This window comes from Rhinatrema bivittatum, chromosome 1 (genome assembly GCF_901001135.1).
Source record: "Rhinatrema bivittatum chromosome 1, aRhiBiv1.1, whole genome shotgun sequence".
NCBI classification, from domain to species: domain Eukaryota; kingdom Metazoa; phylum Chordata; class Amphibia; order Gymnophiona; family Rhinatrematidae; genus Rhinatrema; species Rhinatrema bivittatum.
This window is the reverse complement of record NC_042615.1, coordinates 86,783,018-86,799,384: the sequence shown is the minus strand read 5'-3', so window position 1 is coordinate 86,799,384 and position 16,367 is coordinate 86,783,018. Positions and strand designations below refer to the sequence as shown.

Below are 16,367 nucleotides of genomic sequence, written 5' to 3'. Positions count from 1 at the left end.
AACATTTTAAACAGCGCATCCCCTTCAATTACGGGGGTTGAAGTAGTAATCTGAGAAGATCTATTCTCTACAAAAGCCTTTAGCTGATCTGGTTCAAAATAAACATGAGTATTACCTGAATACTGAATAACACCCTTGGCTGGGTACCTTAAAGAAAAGGCACCTCCAAGCCCGGTCACTTCTTCTCTAAAGTGAAGGAAAGCCTTCTTTTGTAATTGGGTTTGCTTACAGATATCTGGAAAGACCCAGATCTTATTTCCCATAAATGAAATCCTCCTATTTGAAAAGAACAGATCAGTAACATGTTTTTGTTTTAATTTTCAGTAGAAAAGGTAACCAATAATGCAGCTCGATCATTAATAATTTTAATAGTCTGTTCCACAAAATTTGTCAAATTCACACTTTCAGATGTTTCTGTATTATCAGGCTCCCCACTCAGACCACTTTTTTTTTAAAGAAAGGTAACACAATTTAATTATAGAGAGAAAGGAATCATGTTCAGTTCCTAAATCTTCTCTCATATATTTTTTAAGTAACTCCAAGGGGGACAAGAGTGGAGACCTGGGAAAATTAAGAAAATGCAAATTAAGCATTCTTGATCTATTTTCAAAAGCCTCTAATCTCCTACGAATAGTCAATTTATCCTTGATAGTTGTTTCCTTAAATTCTAGAAAAGAGGTACTTTGACTTTCCAAAATTTCAATTCTTTGATCCTGATTAACTGAAATTGAACCACAGATAGTTGATCCCTTGTAACATCCAAAGAAGACGAAAAGTTCGATAATTGTTTACTCACTGTCTTTTCAAGGCCTAAGATAGCTTTCCAGACATCCTCCACAGTAATAGAGGCAGGTTTAGACAAACCCGACTTCCAAACATCTCCTGAAGCTGGAACCAGTGATAGGTTTGCATGAACATCAGAAACAACAGAGCTAGAAGGCCCAGTACAACTAACCGCAGATCCTTGGGGAGGTAGAGAGCATTAATCAGGGATCAAAGAGGTCTCTAGCTCAGGTAGACTATCAACTGTCTCTTTGGCTGTGTCTACAATGAGCATGGCTCCTGGGACAGATTGCTCCATGCTAGCTCCAAACAAAGAAGGAATAGTTTGTTGTGAAGATGAAGAGGCCAGAGAGGAACGCAGATGGTCCTTCCTCTCAACCATCACAATTAACTAAGGCAATAGCCAAGATGAGGAATAAAACTTACTAGCAAGCAAAAGACCTGCACAGCGGGAAATTCACACCAAGGGAGGAGTCTCTTTGGTGCGTGGCTTTGGCGTGCTGGAGGCAGCGTGCCATAGGGCGCCTCTTTTAACCGATGACTTGCCCCTCCTTGCGTCGGCGCAGCGGCTGGGGAAACCTCGGTCTGAGATGTTCTGGGAGCGCTAAGCAGGGACACAGGTATTCTCCCCACGCTCACACTCAGGGTGCCTCCTTTTACCCACGACTTGCCCCTCCTCCTTGCGTCGGTACAGTGTCTGGGGAAACTTTGGTCTGAGATGTTCTGGGAGCGCTAAGCAGGGACACAGGTATTCTCCCCATATCCACGCTCACACTCAGGGTGGCTCCTTATACCCACGACTTGTCCCTCCTCCTTGCGTCGGTACAGTGTCTGGGGAAACTTCAGTCTGAGATGTTCCGGGAGTGCTAAGCAGGGACACAGGTATTCTCCCCGCACAACTGCTCTTTTGATGGTATAACTTGTGTGGGGTAACACAGGCACCTACTTTTTAAAATAAAAATATATGTGGAAGTCCCAGTTCTGCCCCATGGAACACCTCTCCCTAGTGAATGTAAATATCTGCTTGAAATTTTGTAACGTGCATATTTTTATGTGCACTGAATCCTGAGCTGTCTTACAGCAGCATCTTACATGCCTAAAGCTGTGTTTAGGTGTATAAATGATTTTGAAAATTCACCTCTAAAAGTGCTGCTAATATATGCATGGAAACTGTACATCATGCTCATATTTAACACAAACACTTAATTACCCTTCTATAGGTGTTGTTAAAGTTTTGCCTTAATAGCCGCATTACTGTACACAAATGCATTGACCTGAAAGGCTTAATTTAAATGAGCTGGATAGCATAATTTTACATATTAATTATTTAATTTATATTTAAACATAAAAATCTGTGTTAATTGAAAGAGTCACATGTTCCCTCTACTGCGAATGTGTTAATGCTGCTTAATACACATTCAGTGCTAACACAGGCCATGCAGTAATGTAAATAGCGTCATTAGAGGGCAAATACCTGAAAATGAACTCAGAATAACAACTATCCTGATAGCAGATATGTGATGGGGTGGTTCTCTGACATCATTTGGGAGTGCTTTTTGATTCACTTGCTCCAGGCCTGTCTCTGTGATTGAGTAGCAAGTCTCTATTTAGTACATTTCTTTCTGGATGATTAGCTTCCAAGCTTTAATTCATCTGGTGTGAGCTACAAGACCCAGCCCACACTTCATCCTGTACAAATGCCCCCTTCTCAGAGCCTCCCCCCAGTCTGACAGAAGGCTCATGGTTCCCCAGCAATTTAGTCATGCTCTCTCAGTGAAGCCTTCCAATTCTCTCCTTCTCCTGGTGCCCCTTCTCTCCTACCATCTCTGGTTATCCAGGCCTGCAGGTGTGGCTGCTGGAAGTGGAGCTCAATAGCTCTCTCACTCCCTGAAAGTTTGCCCAAGAAATGCCTACTGTATTCCTGGTTCTTTTTTTTTAAATCTTTCTTGTCAAGGTTGATTGAGTATAGTGATCGATCTTGGCATTTAATAGGTTAAACTGCCAATGGCAACAAGAAAATGGTTGAGCACAAGTCTGTTTTCGGTCTTTGGTCTGTAAGCTATAAACCTTGAGCTGGTCATTTTTCCAGTTGTAAAATTATCTCACCCTGCCAATTTCATGCATCCCCTTATGAGCTGAGATTTTTTTTTTTTAAAGCTAATGTTAAACATCAAATACCCCCAAAAGACCGTCATTCTACAAACTATTGATGTGGCTGGCATTCATGTGAGGTTGTCGAGATGGTGGGTGAAATGGTTTTGGATCACACAAAAAATCCTTGTCCATAGAGGGTTCATGATACATCATACTTTTGGCGATTTCATTGGTGGCATTTATAATAAAAAAAAAATACTACATACTTTCAAAGATGATTTATTTTTTTCTATTGTGGTTTTTGTGATCATGTGTGCACAGGCATGTGTACTGCATACATATTGATGTGTAGGTTCTTTGTTACTACAGGGCACCTGAACAAGTGAAAGAGACCAGGGAACTCTGAAGATCAACCCGTATAACAACAGTGCCACATTCTTTGATTTTTAATTAAAAGTAGATCCTGTTCACATATTTGATATATAAATGTTTACTTTAGCGCTAGCTTTTACTTGATTGGTGCTCCATGGAGGAGCTTAGAATAGAGCAAAAAATCTTCTCTTTCTAATTGGAATCTATGAAGCAACCTTACAAACATAAGAACATAAAAACATAAGAAAATGCCATACTGGGTCAGACCAAAGGTCCATCAAGCCCAGCATCCTGTATCCAACAGTGGCCAATCCAGGCCATAAGAACCTGGCAAGTAGGGATGTGAATCGTGTCCTCGATCGTCTTAACGATCGATTTCGGCTGGGAGGGGGAGGGAATCGTATTGTTGCCGTTTGGGGGGGTAAAATATCGTGAAAAATCGTTAAAAATCGTTAAAAATCGAAAAATCGAAAAACCGGCACATTAAAACCCCCTAAAACCCACCCCCGACCCTTTAAATTAAATCCCCCACCAAATAACTTAAATAACCTGCGGATCCAGCGGCGGTCCGGAACGGCAGCGGTCCGGAACGGGCTCCTGCTCTGAATCTTGTCGTCTTCAGCCGGCGCCATTTTCCAAAATGGCGCCGAAAATGGCGGCGGCCATAGACGAAAAAGATTGGACGGCAGGAGGTCCTTCCGGACCCCCGCTGGACTTTTGGCAAGTCTCGTGGGGGTCAGGAGGCCCCCCACAAGCTGGCCAAAAGTTCCTGGAGGTCCAGCGGGGGTCAGGGAGCGATTTCCCGCCGCGAATCGTTTTCGTACGGAAAATGGCGCCGGCAGGAGATCGACTGCAGGAGGTCGTTCAGCGAGGCGCCGGAACCCTCGCTGAACGACCTCCTGCAGTCGATCTCCTGCCGGCGCCATTTTCCGTATGGAAAATGGCGCCGGCCATACGCGTATGGCCGGCGCCATTTTCTGTACGAAAACGATTCACGGCGGGAAATCGCTCCCTGACCCCCGCTGGACCTCCAGGAACTTTTGGCCAGCTTGTGGGGGGCCTCCTGACCCCCACGAGACTTGCCAAAAGTCCAGCGGGGGTCCGGAAGGACCTCCTGCCGTCCAATCTTTTTCGTCTATGGCCGCCGCCATTTTCGGCGCCATTTTGGAAAATGGCGCCGGCTGAAGACGACAAGATTCAGAGCAGGAGCCCGTTCCGGACCGCTGCCGTTCCGGACCGCCGCTGGACCCGCAGGTTATTTAAGTTATTTGGGGGGGGGTTCGGGAGGGTGGGGGATTTAATTTAAAGGGTCGGGGGTGGGTTTTAGGGGGTTTTAGTGTGCCGGCTCACGATTCTAACGATTTATCGTTATAAATCGTTAGAATCTGTATTGTATTGTGTTCCATAACGGTTTAAGACGATATTAAAATTATCGGACGATAATTTTAATCGTCCTAAAACGATTCACATCCCTACTGGCAAGTACCCAAAAACTAAGTCTATTCCATGTTACCATTGCTAATGGCAGTGACTATTCTCTAAGTGAATTTAATAGCAGGTAATGGACTTCTCCTCCAAGAACTTATCCAATCCTTTTTTAAACACAGCTATACTAACTGCACTAACCACATCCTCTGGCAACAAATTCCAGAGTTTAATTGTGCGTTGAGTAAAAAAGAACTTTTTCCGATTAGTTTTAAATGTGCCCCATGCTAACTTCATGGAGTGCCCCCTAGTCTTTCTACTATCCGAAAGAGTAAATAACTGATTCACATCTACCCATTCTAGACCTCTCATGATTTTAAACATCTCTATCATATCCCCCCTCAGTCATCTCTTCTCCAAGCTGAAAAGTCCTAACCTCTTTAATCTTTCCTTATAGGGGAGCTGTTCCATTCCCCTTGATAGCCCTTCTCTGTACCTTCTCCATCGCAATTATATCTTTTTTGAGATGCGGCGACCAGAATTGTACATAGTATTCAAGGTGCGGTCTCACCATGGAGCGATACATGTGGTCTCACCATGGAGCGATACAGAGGCAACCTAAAACTTAACTAGGAACTGATCAAAATTGAGATGAAGGCAGCAGTCCAGCAGCAAGAGGGGGGCTTCCCAATCTATTGCATAGAGTGTCACATGTATGATTTTTTACCCACCGGTGAGAAGTTGTACATGTGCATGCGATGCAAAGAGCTCCTGGCTCTCATAGAACGAGTCCGATCTCTGGAGGCTAGAGTGGCAGACCTGGAGGAGCTGAGGCAGACAGAGAGGTATATAGATGAGACCTTCAGGGACATAGTAGTCAAGTCCCAACTTCAGACTGGCAGCCCTGGTGCTGCTTTGGAGGAAGAAGGTCTCATGATGGGAGAGTACCAACCAGGTGCAGCAGGAAAGGATCCTGTAGCAAGGACCTGCTCTCCAGGTGATGCATTGTCCTTTCACACTGAGGATATCTCCCCAAGGCCCACTGCCCAGGAGGGAAGGGTTAGGTTGGCCGTCATAGTTGGTGATTCAATTATTAGGAATATAGATAGCTGGGTGGCTGGTGGGCATGAGGATCGCCTGGTAACATGCCTACCTGGTGCGAAGGTTGCGGACCTCACGCGTCACCTAGATAGGATTTTAGACAGTGCTGGGGAGGAGCCGGCTGTCGTGGTACATGTGGGCACCAACGACATAGGAAAATGTGGGAGGGAGGTTCTGGAAGCCAAATTTAGGCTCTTAGGTAGAAAGCTTAAATCCAGAACCTCCAGGGTAGCATTCTCTGAAATGCTCCCTGTTCCACGCGCAGGTCACCAGAGGCAGGCAGAGCTCCGGAGTCTCAATGCATGGATGAGATGATGGTGCAAGGAAGAGGGATTCAGTTTTCTTAGGAACTGGGGAACCTTTTGGGGAAGGGGGAGTCTCTTCCGAAGGGATGGGCTCCACCTTAACCAGGGTGAAACCAGACTGCTGGCACTAACCTTTAAAAAGGAGATTGTTCTAGTTTAAAAGCTGCTCTAAGGGGAAAGCCGACAGTCGCTCAGCAGAGCATGAGTGACTGTCGGCTAGTTCAAAGGATACTAATGATGCATTAGAATTAGGGCATCCCGACAGTGAGGTTCCAATAATTAGAAAAATAGTCCAAGTGCCTGTAACTAAAATCTCACCTGAGCTAAAAAATTCTAACTTATCCCTATCAATTAAAAAGCAGAATGAAAATACAAACAAAAAACAAACTTTGAAATGTTTGTATGCTAATGCCAGAAGTCTAAGAAGTAAGATGGGAGAATTAGAATGTATAGCAGGGGAGACCGGTACCTGCAGCCCCCCTGTTTCAGCCCAGAACACCAGCTGAGAGGCCCACGTGAGGGGAGGAGCCGGAGCGCACTTAAAATCGGCGCGGCAGAGCTGACACACTCGGGAGACCGGTACCTGCAGCCCCCCTGTTTCAGCCCGGAACAACAGCTGAGAGGCCCACGTGAGGGGAGGAGCCGGAGCGCATTTAAAATCGGCGCGGCAGAGCTGACACACTCGGGAGACCGGTACCTGCAGCTCCCCTGTTTCAGCCCGGAACAACAGCTGAGAGGCCCACGTGAGGGGAGGAGCCGGAGAGCATTTAAAATCGGCGCGGCAGAGCTGACACACTCGGGAGACCGGTACCTGCAGCCCCCCTGTTTCAGCCCAGAACAACAGCTGAGAGGCCCACGTGAGGGGAGGAGCCGGAGTGCATTTAAAATCGGCACGGCAGCGGCGCTCCACCGCCGCCGGCACGTCACCAAAGCCGTGCGCACCTAAGGGGTGTGCACGGCTTGGTCCGGCTTAGTCCGGAGCAGGCCGAGCAGGAGGAGAGTGACCGTCTTCAATTATTGAGCCATTGGACTTGGACAGCACCGGTAAACTTCTATTTCTAATTTTCCTTCCTGGTTTTGTTTCCTTGTTACAATGCCTGCCAAAAGAAAAGGGAAGGTGAGGGTGTTTCCCTCCGAGCCCCTACCTCCCTTATTGCAATTAGAAATAGATAGATTTATGCAACAATTAGATTTGAAGGGCCCCAGTGAATCCGTTGGTAGCCTTTTGGTAGAAGAACAGGAGGCTCCCCAGGATGAGGCTTCCCTTGGCCCTGTTGTACGGCCTCCACCTGGCCAACGCCTCGCCGACGAAGCAGCAGCAGCAGAACCTACCGAAGTGGTTGGACAACCGCTTGCTTTAGAGGGAGCTACTGGTGAAGTGGACTTGGCATATGAGAGGTTAGAAAAAATAGCAGCAGTGACTGCTAGGAACCATTATGACGCCTCTCACCCGGAACATCATGTGGATATAAGGCCCAAAACATCTAAACCTGAAATGGTAACTTTGGGTTCAATATGGGACTTGGTTAGTGGGTTAAATGAGACTGTCAACAGACTGGAGAGTAAAATAGATACAGTGTCCTCAAATTTAACACAGCAGTTTGTAGAAATAAAACAACAAGTAAATGAAATTGATTCTAGAATGGATTCGATGGAAGGGAATATTAAATCTATACAGGCTGTAAATATAGCTTTAATAAAAGATCAGGCTTTGTCTTCTAGGAGATTGGAAATTATTGAAAATAATGCTAGACAACTAAATGTAAGAGTTATGAATTTTCCTCGAATAGCTGGGGAAATTCCATATGTTTCTTTTAAGAGATTCTTAACAGAAGTTCTGGGTTTCACTGAGAATAATATGATATCGGTAAATTCTTGTAACTTTATAAAAAAAAAGAACTTCTGATTTAGCAGTTTCAGTTCCAGCTAATTTAACTAGCTTTTTGGAAAATTCAGAGGTCCAAGTATTAGAGAGAGAAACATTAATTGTTTCATTAATATCCACAACTGATATTAGTACCTTAATGAAAACTTATTTCCAGAAATTCCCCTTATTATATTTGGGACAAAACGTAAAAATATTCCCTGACTTATCCTTAGTTACACGTCAAAAAAGGAAAAAATTTCTTGAAGTGAGGCAAAGAATATTGTCATTAGGTTTTTCATTTACCTTAAAATATCCTTGTCGCTGTGTATTAAAAAGAGGAACAGAATCTTTTGTTTTTACTCAGGTGGAACATTTAAATCAGTTTGTTGAGTCACGTGTTCCAGTAACTTCGTCACCGGTTGAACCCTGACATACAGGGATCTAGAAATGAACTAATTGTACGGTAGCTGATTATTCAAAATGTTTTTTTTTGTGTTTCTGTTCAAGAATTCTTCTTTAAATGCCTATAGTGCTCAGATTTATTTTTGTTCTCAGAAATAATAATTGATATATAATAAGTTTTTCCAACTATTGAGGATTATTCATTTGTTAATTAATGGAATACAGATTTATTGTGTTGGAATCTATTATTATTGCTATACATTACAATAATGTATTAAAATGATTTATATGATATGTAATATCATATATAGCAGTGAATGATGACATAGACTTAATTGGCATCTCAGAGACATGGTGGAAAGAGGATAACCAATGGGACAGTGCTATACCGGGGTACAAATTATATTGCAATGACAGAGAGGAGCACTTGGGAGGAGGTGTGGCGCTTTATGTCCAGGATGGCATAGAGTCCAACAGGATAAACACCCTGCATGAGACTAAATAAAAAATTGAATCTTTATGGGTAGAAATCCCTTGTGTGTTGGGGAAGACTATAGTGATAGGGGTATACTACCATCCACCTGGTCAAGATGGTGAGATGGACAGTGAAATGCTAAGAGAAATTAGGGAAGCTAACTAAATTGGTAGTGCGGTAATAATGGGAGACTTCAATTACCCCAATATTGACTGGGTAAATGTATCATCGGGACACGCTAGAGAGATAACATTCCTGGATGGAATAAATGATAGCTTTATGGAGCAATTGGTTCAGGAACTGACGAGAGAGGGAACAATTTTAGATCTAATTCTCAGTGGAGCACAGGACTTGGTGAGAGAGGTAACGGTGGTGGGGCCCCTTGGCAATAGTGATCATAATATGATGCCGGTTTACAAAATTAGATGTCCACAACTAATGCCGGTATATAAAAATGTTTAAATAAAATAAATAAATAAATAATATGATCAAATTTGATTTAATGACTGGAAGAGGAACAGTGTGCAAATCCAAGGCTCTCGTGCTAAACTTTCAAAAGGGAAACTTTGATAAAATAGAAAAATTGTTAGAAAAAAACTGAAAGGAGCAGCTACAAAAGTAAAAAATGTCCAAGAGGCATGGTCATTGTTAAAAAATACCATTCTAGAAGCACAGTCCAGATGTATTCCACACATTAAGAAAGGTGGAAAGAAGGCAAAACGATTACCGGCATGGTTAAAAGGGGAGGTGAAAGAAGCTGTTTTAGCCAAAAGATCTTCATTCAAAAATTGGAAGAAGGATCCAACAGAAGAAAATAGGATAAAGCATAAAAGTTGGCAAGTGAAATGTAAGACATTGATAAGACAGGCTAAGAGAGAATTTGAAAAGAAGTTGGCTGTAGAGGCAAAAACTCACAGTAAAAACTTTTAAAAATATATCCGAAGCAGAAAGCGTGTGAGGGAGTCAGTTGGACTGTTAGATGATCGAGGGGTTAAAGGGGCACTTAGAGAAGATAAGGCCATCGCGGAAAGATTAAATGATTTCTTTGCTTCGGTGTTTACTGAAGAGGATGTTGGGGAGGTACCCGTAATGGAGAAGGTTTTCATGGGTAATGATTCAGATGGACTGAATCAAATCACGGTGAACCTACAAGATGTGGTAGGCCTGATTGACAAACTGAAGTGTAGTAAATCACCTGGTCCGGATGGTATACACCCCAGAGTTCTGAAGGAAATAAAAAATGAAATTTCAGACCTATTAGTAAAAATATGTAACCTATCATTAAAATCATCCATTGTACCTGAAGACTGGAGGATAGCTAATGTAACCCCCATATTTAAAAAGGGCTCCAGGGGAGATCTGGGAAATTACAGACTGGTTAGCCTGACTTCAGTGCCAGAAAAAATAGTGGAAAGTGTTCTAAACATCAAAATCACAGAACATATAGAAAGACATGGTTTAATGGAACAAAGTCAGCATGGCTTTACCCAAGGCAAGTCTTGCCTCACAAATCTGCTTCACTTTTTTGAAGGAGTTAATAAACATGTGGATAAAGGTGAACCGGTAGATGTAGTGTACTTGGATTTTCAGAAGGCATTTGACAAAGTTCCTCATGAGAGGCTTCTAGGAAAAGTAAAAAGTTATGGGATAGGTGGCGATGTCCTTTCATGGATTGCAAACTGGCTAAAAGACAGGAAACAGAAAGTAGGATTAAATGGACAATTTTCTCAGTGGAAGGGAGTGGGCAGTGGAGTGCCTCAGGGATCTGTACTGGGACCCTTACTTTTCAAGATATTTATAAATGATCTGGAAAGAAATACGACAAGTGAGGTAATCAAATTTGCAGATGATACAAAATTGTTCAGAGTGGTTAAATCACAAACAGATTGTGATAAATTGCAGGAAGACCTTGTGAGGCTGGAAAATTGGGCATCTAAATGGCAGATGAAATTTAATGTGGACAAGTGCAAGGTGATGCACATAGGGAAAAATAACCCATGCTATAGTTACAGAATGTTAGGTTCCATATTAGGAGCTACTACCCAAGAAAGAGATCTAGGCGTCATAGTAGATAACACATTGAAATCGTCGGTTCAGTGTGCTGCGGCAGTCCAAAAAGCAAACAAAATGTTGGGAATTATTAGAAAGGGAATGGTGAATAAAACAGAAAATGTCATAATGCCTCTGTATCGCTCCATGTATGTAGAAAAAATTGTTTACAGAGGTCAGGAAGCAAGATTAGGATTCAATAAAGGTTGATATTATGATTAAGTACACACATCCACACTTGGAATCCCTGTACAATATACATGAAAATTGCTGTTTTCTTGCATTATTTTCAATGTATTTGTGAACGCTGCAGTGCAGCCCAGTAGGAGTGATGTGGGAACTACAATAGGCTATCAGGAAATCTGCTTGTTGAGAAGACTTTCCCTTTTAGTTGTGAATTCTTCCAGGGTGGTCTTTCCTGAGTCATGTGACATACTGTCCTGGCTGGCTACGTCTGCTGTAGGGTGGCATCTCTCTTACTTTGAGTATGTGTGATCTATTCCATCACTCCCAGCAAGGGTCATGGAAACTTTCTGTTTGTTTTAAGTCTGCCCTGGCCAACGCATATCCTAATTTCAACTCATAACCTCTAGTCTAGGCAATAAAAAAGGAAAAGGAAAGCCATGCTTGTTACACCAGCCAATGATTTTCCTCTAGAAAAGGAGAGTCAAACAGAGTCATGTAGTCTCACAGAAGTAGTAAACTCTATTTGCTTAAACTTTTTGCTGCAGTGTGCCCATAATCCTTCTATGAAATCATGTTTGATCTGACCTGAATAACTCTGAACACCAATCATTCAGTGACTGCGGTCTTTAAATCAGAGAATGCCCTAGCCCAGACAAGGTCCCCTGAAGAAGCCTTTCGGACTGCAGTGAAACCCTCTAACCAGCAAAGATAGCAAATGACATCATAACTTGGCCATTCAGAAAAAAAAAAGTGCAACTGCTGCAGAATAAATCAATGCAATGTCCCACAAACCACACTTGCCTTAGATGCAGCCAAAAAGCAACTTTTATTATTGAACCATAGGCAAATACCACAAGCAGCTGGCAGCCTCACTTTTAATTGCCTTCACAGAAAACCTATTGTGTCTATCCACATAACCATGTGCATCAGCTAGGAGCCATCTCATAGAAACCAAACTTGGAACTACCAATGTAGTCTTTATTTTGATATTTCCACAATGGCATTCCAGGCTCTGGTTAAGGATCTGATGGAAGCACAATGTTTTTTGATAATATTGCTACAGCATGTAAACTGAGAATTCAACAGACATTTCTAAAATAAAGACTAAAGTCAAGACAATGGGATAACATTCTAAGAACAGCATTAAAATAGTGTGTGTGCATGTACACCCCCCCCCCCCACACATATATATAATCATACAAATATTTTCTTTCTCCAATAAATACATATGGAGATACATTTTTAAATATTACAATTTTTGCTCAAAATACATGTGGGTGAAAAAGGGTCCATTAATGCCCTCAAAAATCCAGTTGTCATTTGGAATCATGGTGACAGTGAAACTGACAGAGTCGTCTGATCGGAGAATGGATATATGTCTCCAGAAAGTACCATTCTAAATTTAGATCTGACAAGGAAGCTGTGTTGGTCTCAGCTTCAGAGTCCGACCTATACTGCTATAAACAGATGCAACAATAGTGTACCATAAATGAGCCAGTCCAAACAGAATTAGCACAGAGCCCCTAATGCAGATGGATGTTCCCAGAGTAGACAGAGTGCAGGATGTCCAGAACCTTATATCAGGGTCATACTTCATATACCTTGCAAAATGAGTACAAAGACTAGTGATTTAGTAGTTCCACTCTGGCTATCCGATGGAGTAACCACAGGTCATATATCTTGATTAACTTGGAAACAATAAACTCTGTTTCCCCTTATGAATTGGCACATAATAAACAGGATACTTAATCGGAAAAGTCATTTGATCCAGGTTTGGGGAAAACGTTTCAAAATTACTAATTAGTATTTTAAAAAAAGGTTTTCTAGTATTCTATTGCTTTTGGAACATAAAGAAACAATCGCTGTAAATACTGCCTACTGTTTCACAGTGGTCCAAAAGAGTTGGATTGTTCCTCTAGATATTTCAGACCTCAAATTAATAATCTGGCTAGCTAAAATACAATTAATTGCAAGTGTTCTATCTATATTGTACTACCGACAAAGCTGAAGCTAAGAAAGTTGAGAGGGTAAAGAAAAAAAAGACTAAAGTAATAAATAAATACATAAATAAATAAATGAGATTGAAAGTTTAGATCAAAATGTTTTCCAAGCGCGGAGAGAAGTTATATTTTTGTTAGGGATAAACAAATGCTATTTCTACATTTTTCTGTCATTTTCTATTGCGGACATGACCATCAAGAATGCATTCCTTTCCACTGTATCAGGTTCCATATTTGCTCACTGAATACTTGGCATCTACAACCTCTACTAGACTTCGCACTGTAAATAAAAGGTTTGTTTACTTTGCAATAAAAAAAAATCAAGTTGAAAAGAAATAAAAACTCGCAGAAAAAAAAAAAAAAACAACCCAAGCCTCTTCTGACTTCGGCTTTGTAAATGCGGCAACAGGTGTAAAAATATTCATGGCCTGAGTTAAGGATTGACAGAAACAAACCTCCACACGATTCCCTGCTCCTCTTTGACAGCGCTGATAATCGCACTGCACCGATTTGGTCAGCAACCGAATCAGTGCTGGGTCTGCCACCAGAAGAAAACAGCTTAGCTTGCGTAAGAAAAGGCACCTTCTCTTGGAAAACACTAAGAACAATCACGTTTTTTTTTTAAGCGAAAGATTTGCACGAACAATTATGTCCCTCGTACACTAAGCACAGGGAAATGCACCGCAGACTTTCAGAAAACAAAGCTCCGCTTTCACTATTGACCAGCAGCCGGCCAAACGTCTTGAAATTCCTTGTATTGCAGCACAGGGCAAACACTAACACACACACACATAGGCACTGCATTACAGGCATGCATGCTTTTACTACTCTCCCGCAATAAACTGTTTATGGAGCCTTTCTTCTTTAACATATTTTATAGTCATTCCGTTTTATAACTTACCAGTGAGGTAAAGATGCCAGGAAAAAAGAAGAATGCATGTATCTGGATGGTAAAGTCCGTGGCTGCCTGCAGCGCTCAGCGGTGCTCTTTAAAGGGAATTCAGCATGCTTTTTGCAGGATAACGTAAACGTAACGGGGGCAATTTAAGAGACGGAACAGGCTTCCAAAATTCCACCCACTTACGCGCAGCAGCGAAGACGTTCTCCCAAGTTTTTGACCGGCTCCAAAGAACAAAGCCTCCTGGCAAGGAGGAAGCCAAGTTTAAAGTCTCCTGGCTTCAGTCCAACTGTTCCTGTGCTTTGGTTTCAGTGTGTGTGTGTGAGAGAGAGAGAGAGAGAGAGAAGAGGCTATGCCTGAGGTGGGGGCTGGCGAGGCAGGGTGTGGATGCTGAAAGGGGGGGGGGGGAGGGGAGTGGGGAATGCCAGTGTCCAAAAATAACACCAATGAAATAACCCGCGTGATCCATCTTCCTTACCTCACTCCTTCCCCTTATCACGTGTGCTAAGGTTTTTATCATTGTCTTGTGGGTTTCTCTCCCACGGAGAAGGTAGAACAGATTCCATTAACACTACCTTAAACCCCCCTCTCCCCTCTTCCGCTCCCAGGCTGAAGCGTTGCCGGTGGAGTTCTAAGCTGAACCCTCAATGTACTAGCAACCGGCTATTTGTTAGCTATCGAACATAATCATTCTCTCAGTTTGTAAGTACACTCGTCTAATTATTGCACATGAAGGTTGTAATTGGGGGCAGCCTTGAATTCAATTCCAAATGAATTAATTTTCTTGTATGACTAAAACTGGCCTTTTTTTTTTTTTTTGTGCGTATGCTGCACTGTTGCAAACTAATAACTACTGTAACAGCGGAATGCTCAGGAACATCAATGCCAAGAATAAATCTGTTATTTAGGGTTTCTTTAGGTTATTGCATACCTCCATCAACTGCAAATCAAAATACATAATGAAAAACATATGGTAGCCACTATTTACATTTTACTAGAAAGTTAAACCTATGGGTTTAAAATGATTGTTTCTTGGAGTCTTTTAATAAGCAGGCAAGAGTGCAAGATATTACACAGTGATAAACAATTATCTACAAGACCCCCAGGCCCTGAGTCTTTTGTTAATGGGTGTAGAAATAAACTATGGGCTAAATAAGAAATCTCTCCTTCAACAAGTCTTTATCTTCGCAGGGGGTGGGGAAGGAGGATGGTTGTTTTACAGGAATGATCCATGGCACTCTGACTGACCTAGGGAAAATATGTGGATGTTCTGCACATTAATTAACAGTGATGCCAATCTATTAAAGCAAAACTGAACAAAGGCCAGCCACTCTGCATGTCAAAATTGCAAATATGCGTTATTTGCGATAGCTCACATTCAGGGTCATTCATCAAAATGCGTTATGGCGTTAATGCACGCGATAATGTGTTAATGCCATAACTCAGGCAATAATTATGTTATTCCATGGTGCGAATGCAAATTTTATGAAGAGGCAGAATTAATTACAATAAGGGGCAATATTGCATGGTTTTAATGCCGGAAATAACTATGCAATATGCCTAAAACAGCCATACTGCAATTTGTACTAAAGATTGCAAATGACACTTTTCCTATTTCTGGCCTGGGGGAGGGGGGGGAGGGGAGAGAGCGAGCCTCTGGGGAGGCCTTCACAGTATTCAACTATTTATATCACTCTGGGAGGGTTAGCTAATTGCTTGAGGTGAGGTGTTGTGGTGGTTTAGAGTTCAGGCGCAAGTTTTACATGCACAAAGAGACGTACAAACACAGCACAGCACACCTCGGTGAAGATTTGACATCATTTGGAGTGAGGAAAGGATCACAAAGTTGAGATTTCTATTATGTTCTCTCACCCTAGCATGATAGTATCCTGTTATAGAGTACATCAAGCTAGGGCGAGAGTACATAGTAGAAATTTCATCTTTGAGAGACTTTCCTCACTGCATGAAAAACTGGCCCCTGAACCCTAAACCACTACCAATACCTCACCTCAAGCTATTAGCTGGCCCTCCTGTAGAGATATAAATTATTGACTACTATGACAACCTCATAAATAGGGTCTTTCTCTCTCTGTCATTCACTTTCTCACACTTATATAGTAATAGCTAGATATCTGGGCAATTGTAAAATTAAGAACATAAGAAATTACCATGCTGGGTCAGACCAAGGGTCCATCAAGCCCAGCATCCTGTTTCCAACAGAGGCCAAACCTGGAAAGCACCCAAACACCCCTAAGATCCCATGTTACTGATGCAATTAAAAGCAGTGGTATTCCCTAATTCAACTTGATTAATAGAAGTTAATGGACTTCTCCAAGAACTTATCCAAACCTTTTTTGAACCCAGCTACACTAACTGCACCAACCACATCCTCTGGCAACAAATTCCAGAG

General features: G+C 42.2%; 1 protein-coding gene across 5 annotated transcripts in view; it reads right to left on the bottom strand.

Annotated features, from left to right (window-relative positions):
- PALLD (palladin, cytoskeletal associated protein) overlaps positions 1 to 16,367 on the bottom strand; it is an 805,838-nt gene that overhangs the window by 520,063 nt on the left and 269,408 nt on the right. The window contains exon 1 of one of the 5 annotated variants that reach the window (XM_029572934.1): positions 13,961 to 14,261. The exons of the other annotated variants lie outside the window; for them this stretch is intronic. Within the exon in view, the coding sequence (XP_029428794.1) occupies positions 13,961 to 13,998 (38 nt within the window). The 5' untranslated portion in view covers positions 13,999 to 14,261. Of the gene's footprint in view, positions 1 to 13,960; positions 14,262 to 16,367 lie in introns of those variants that run through there. 5 annotated transcript variants of the gene reach the window in all.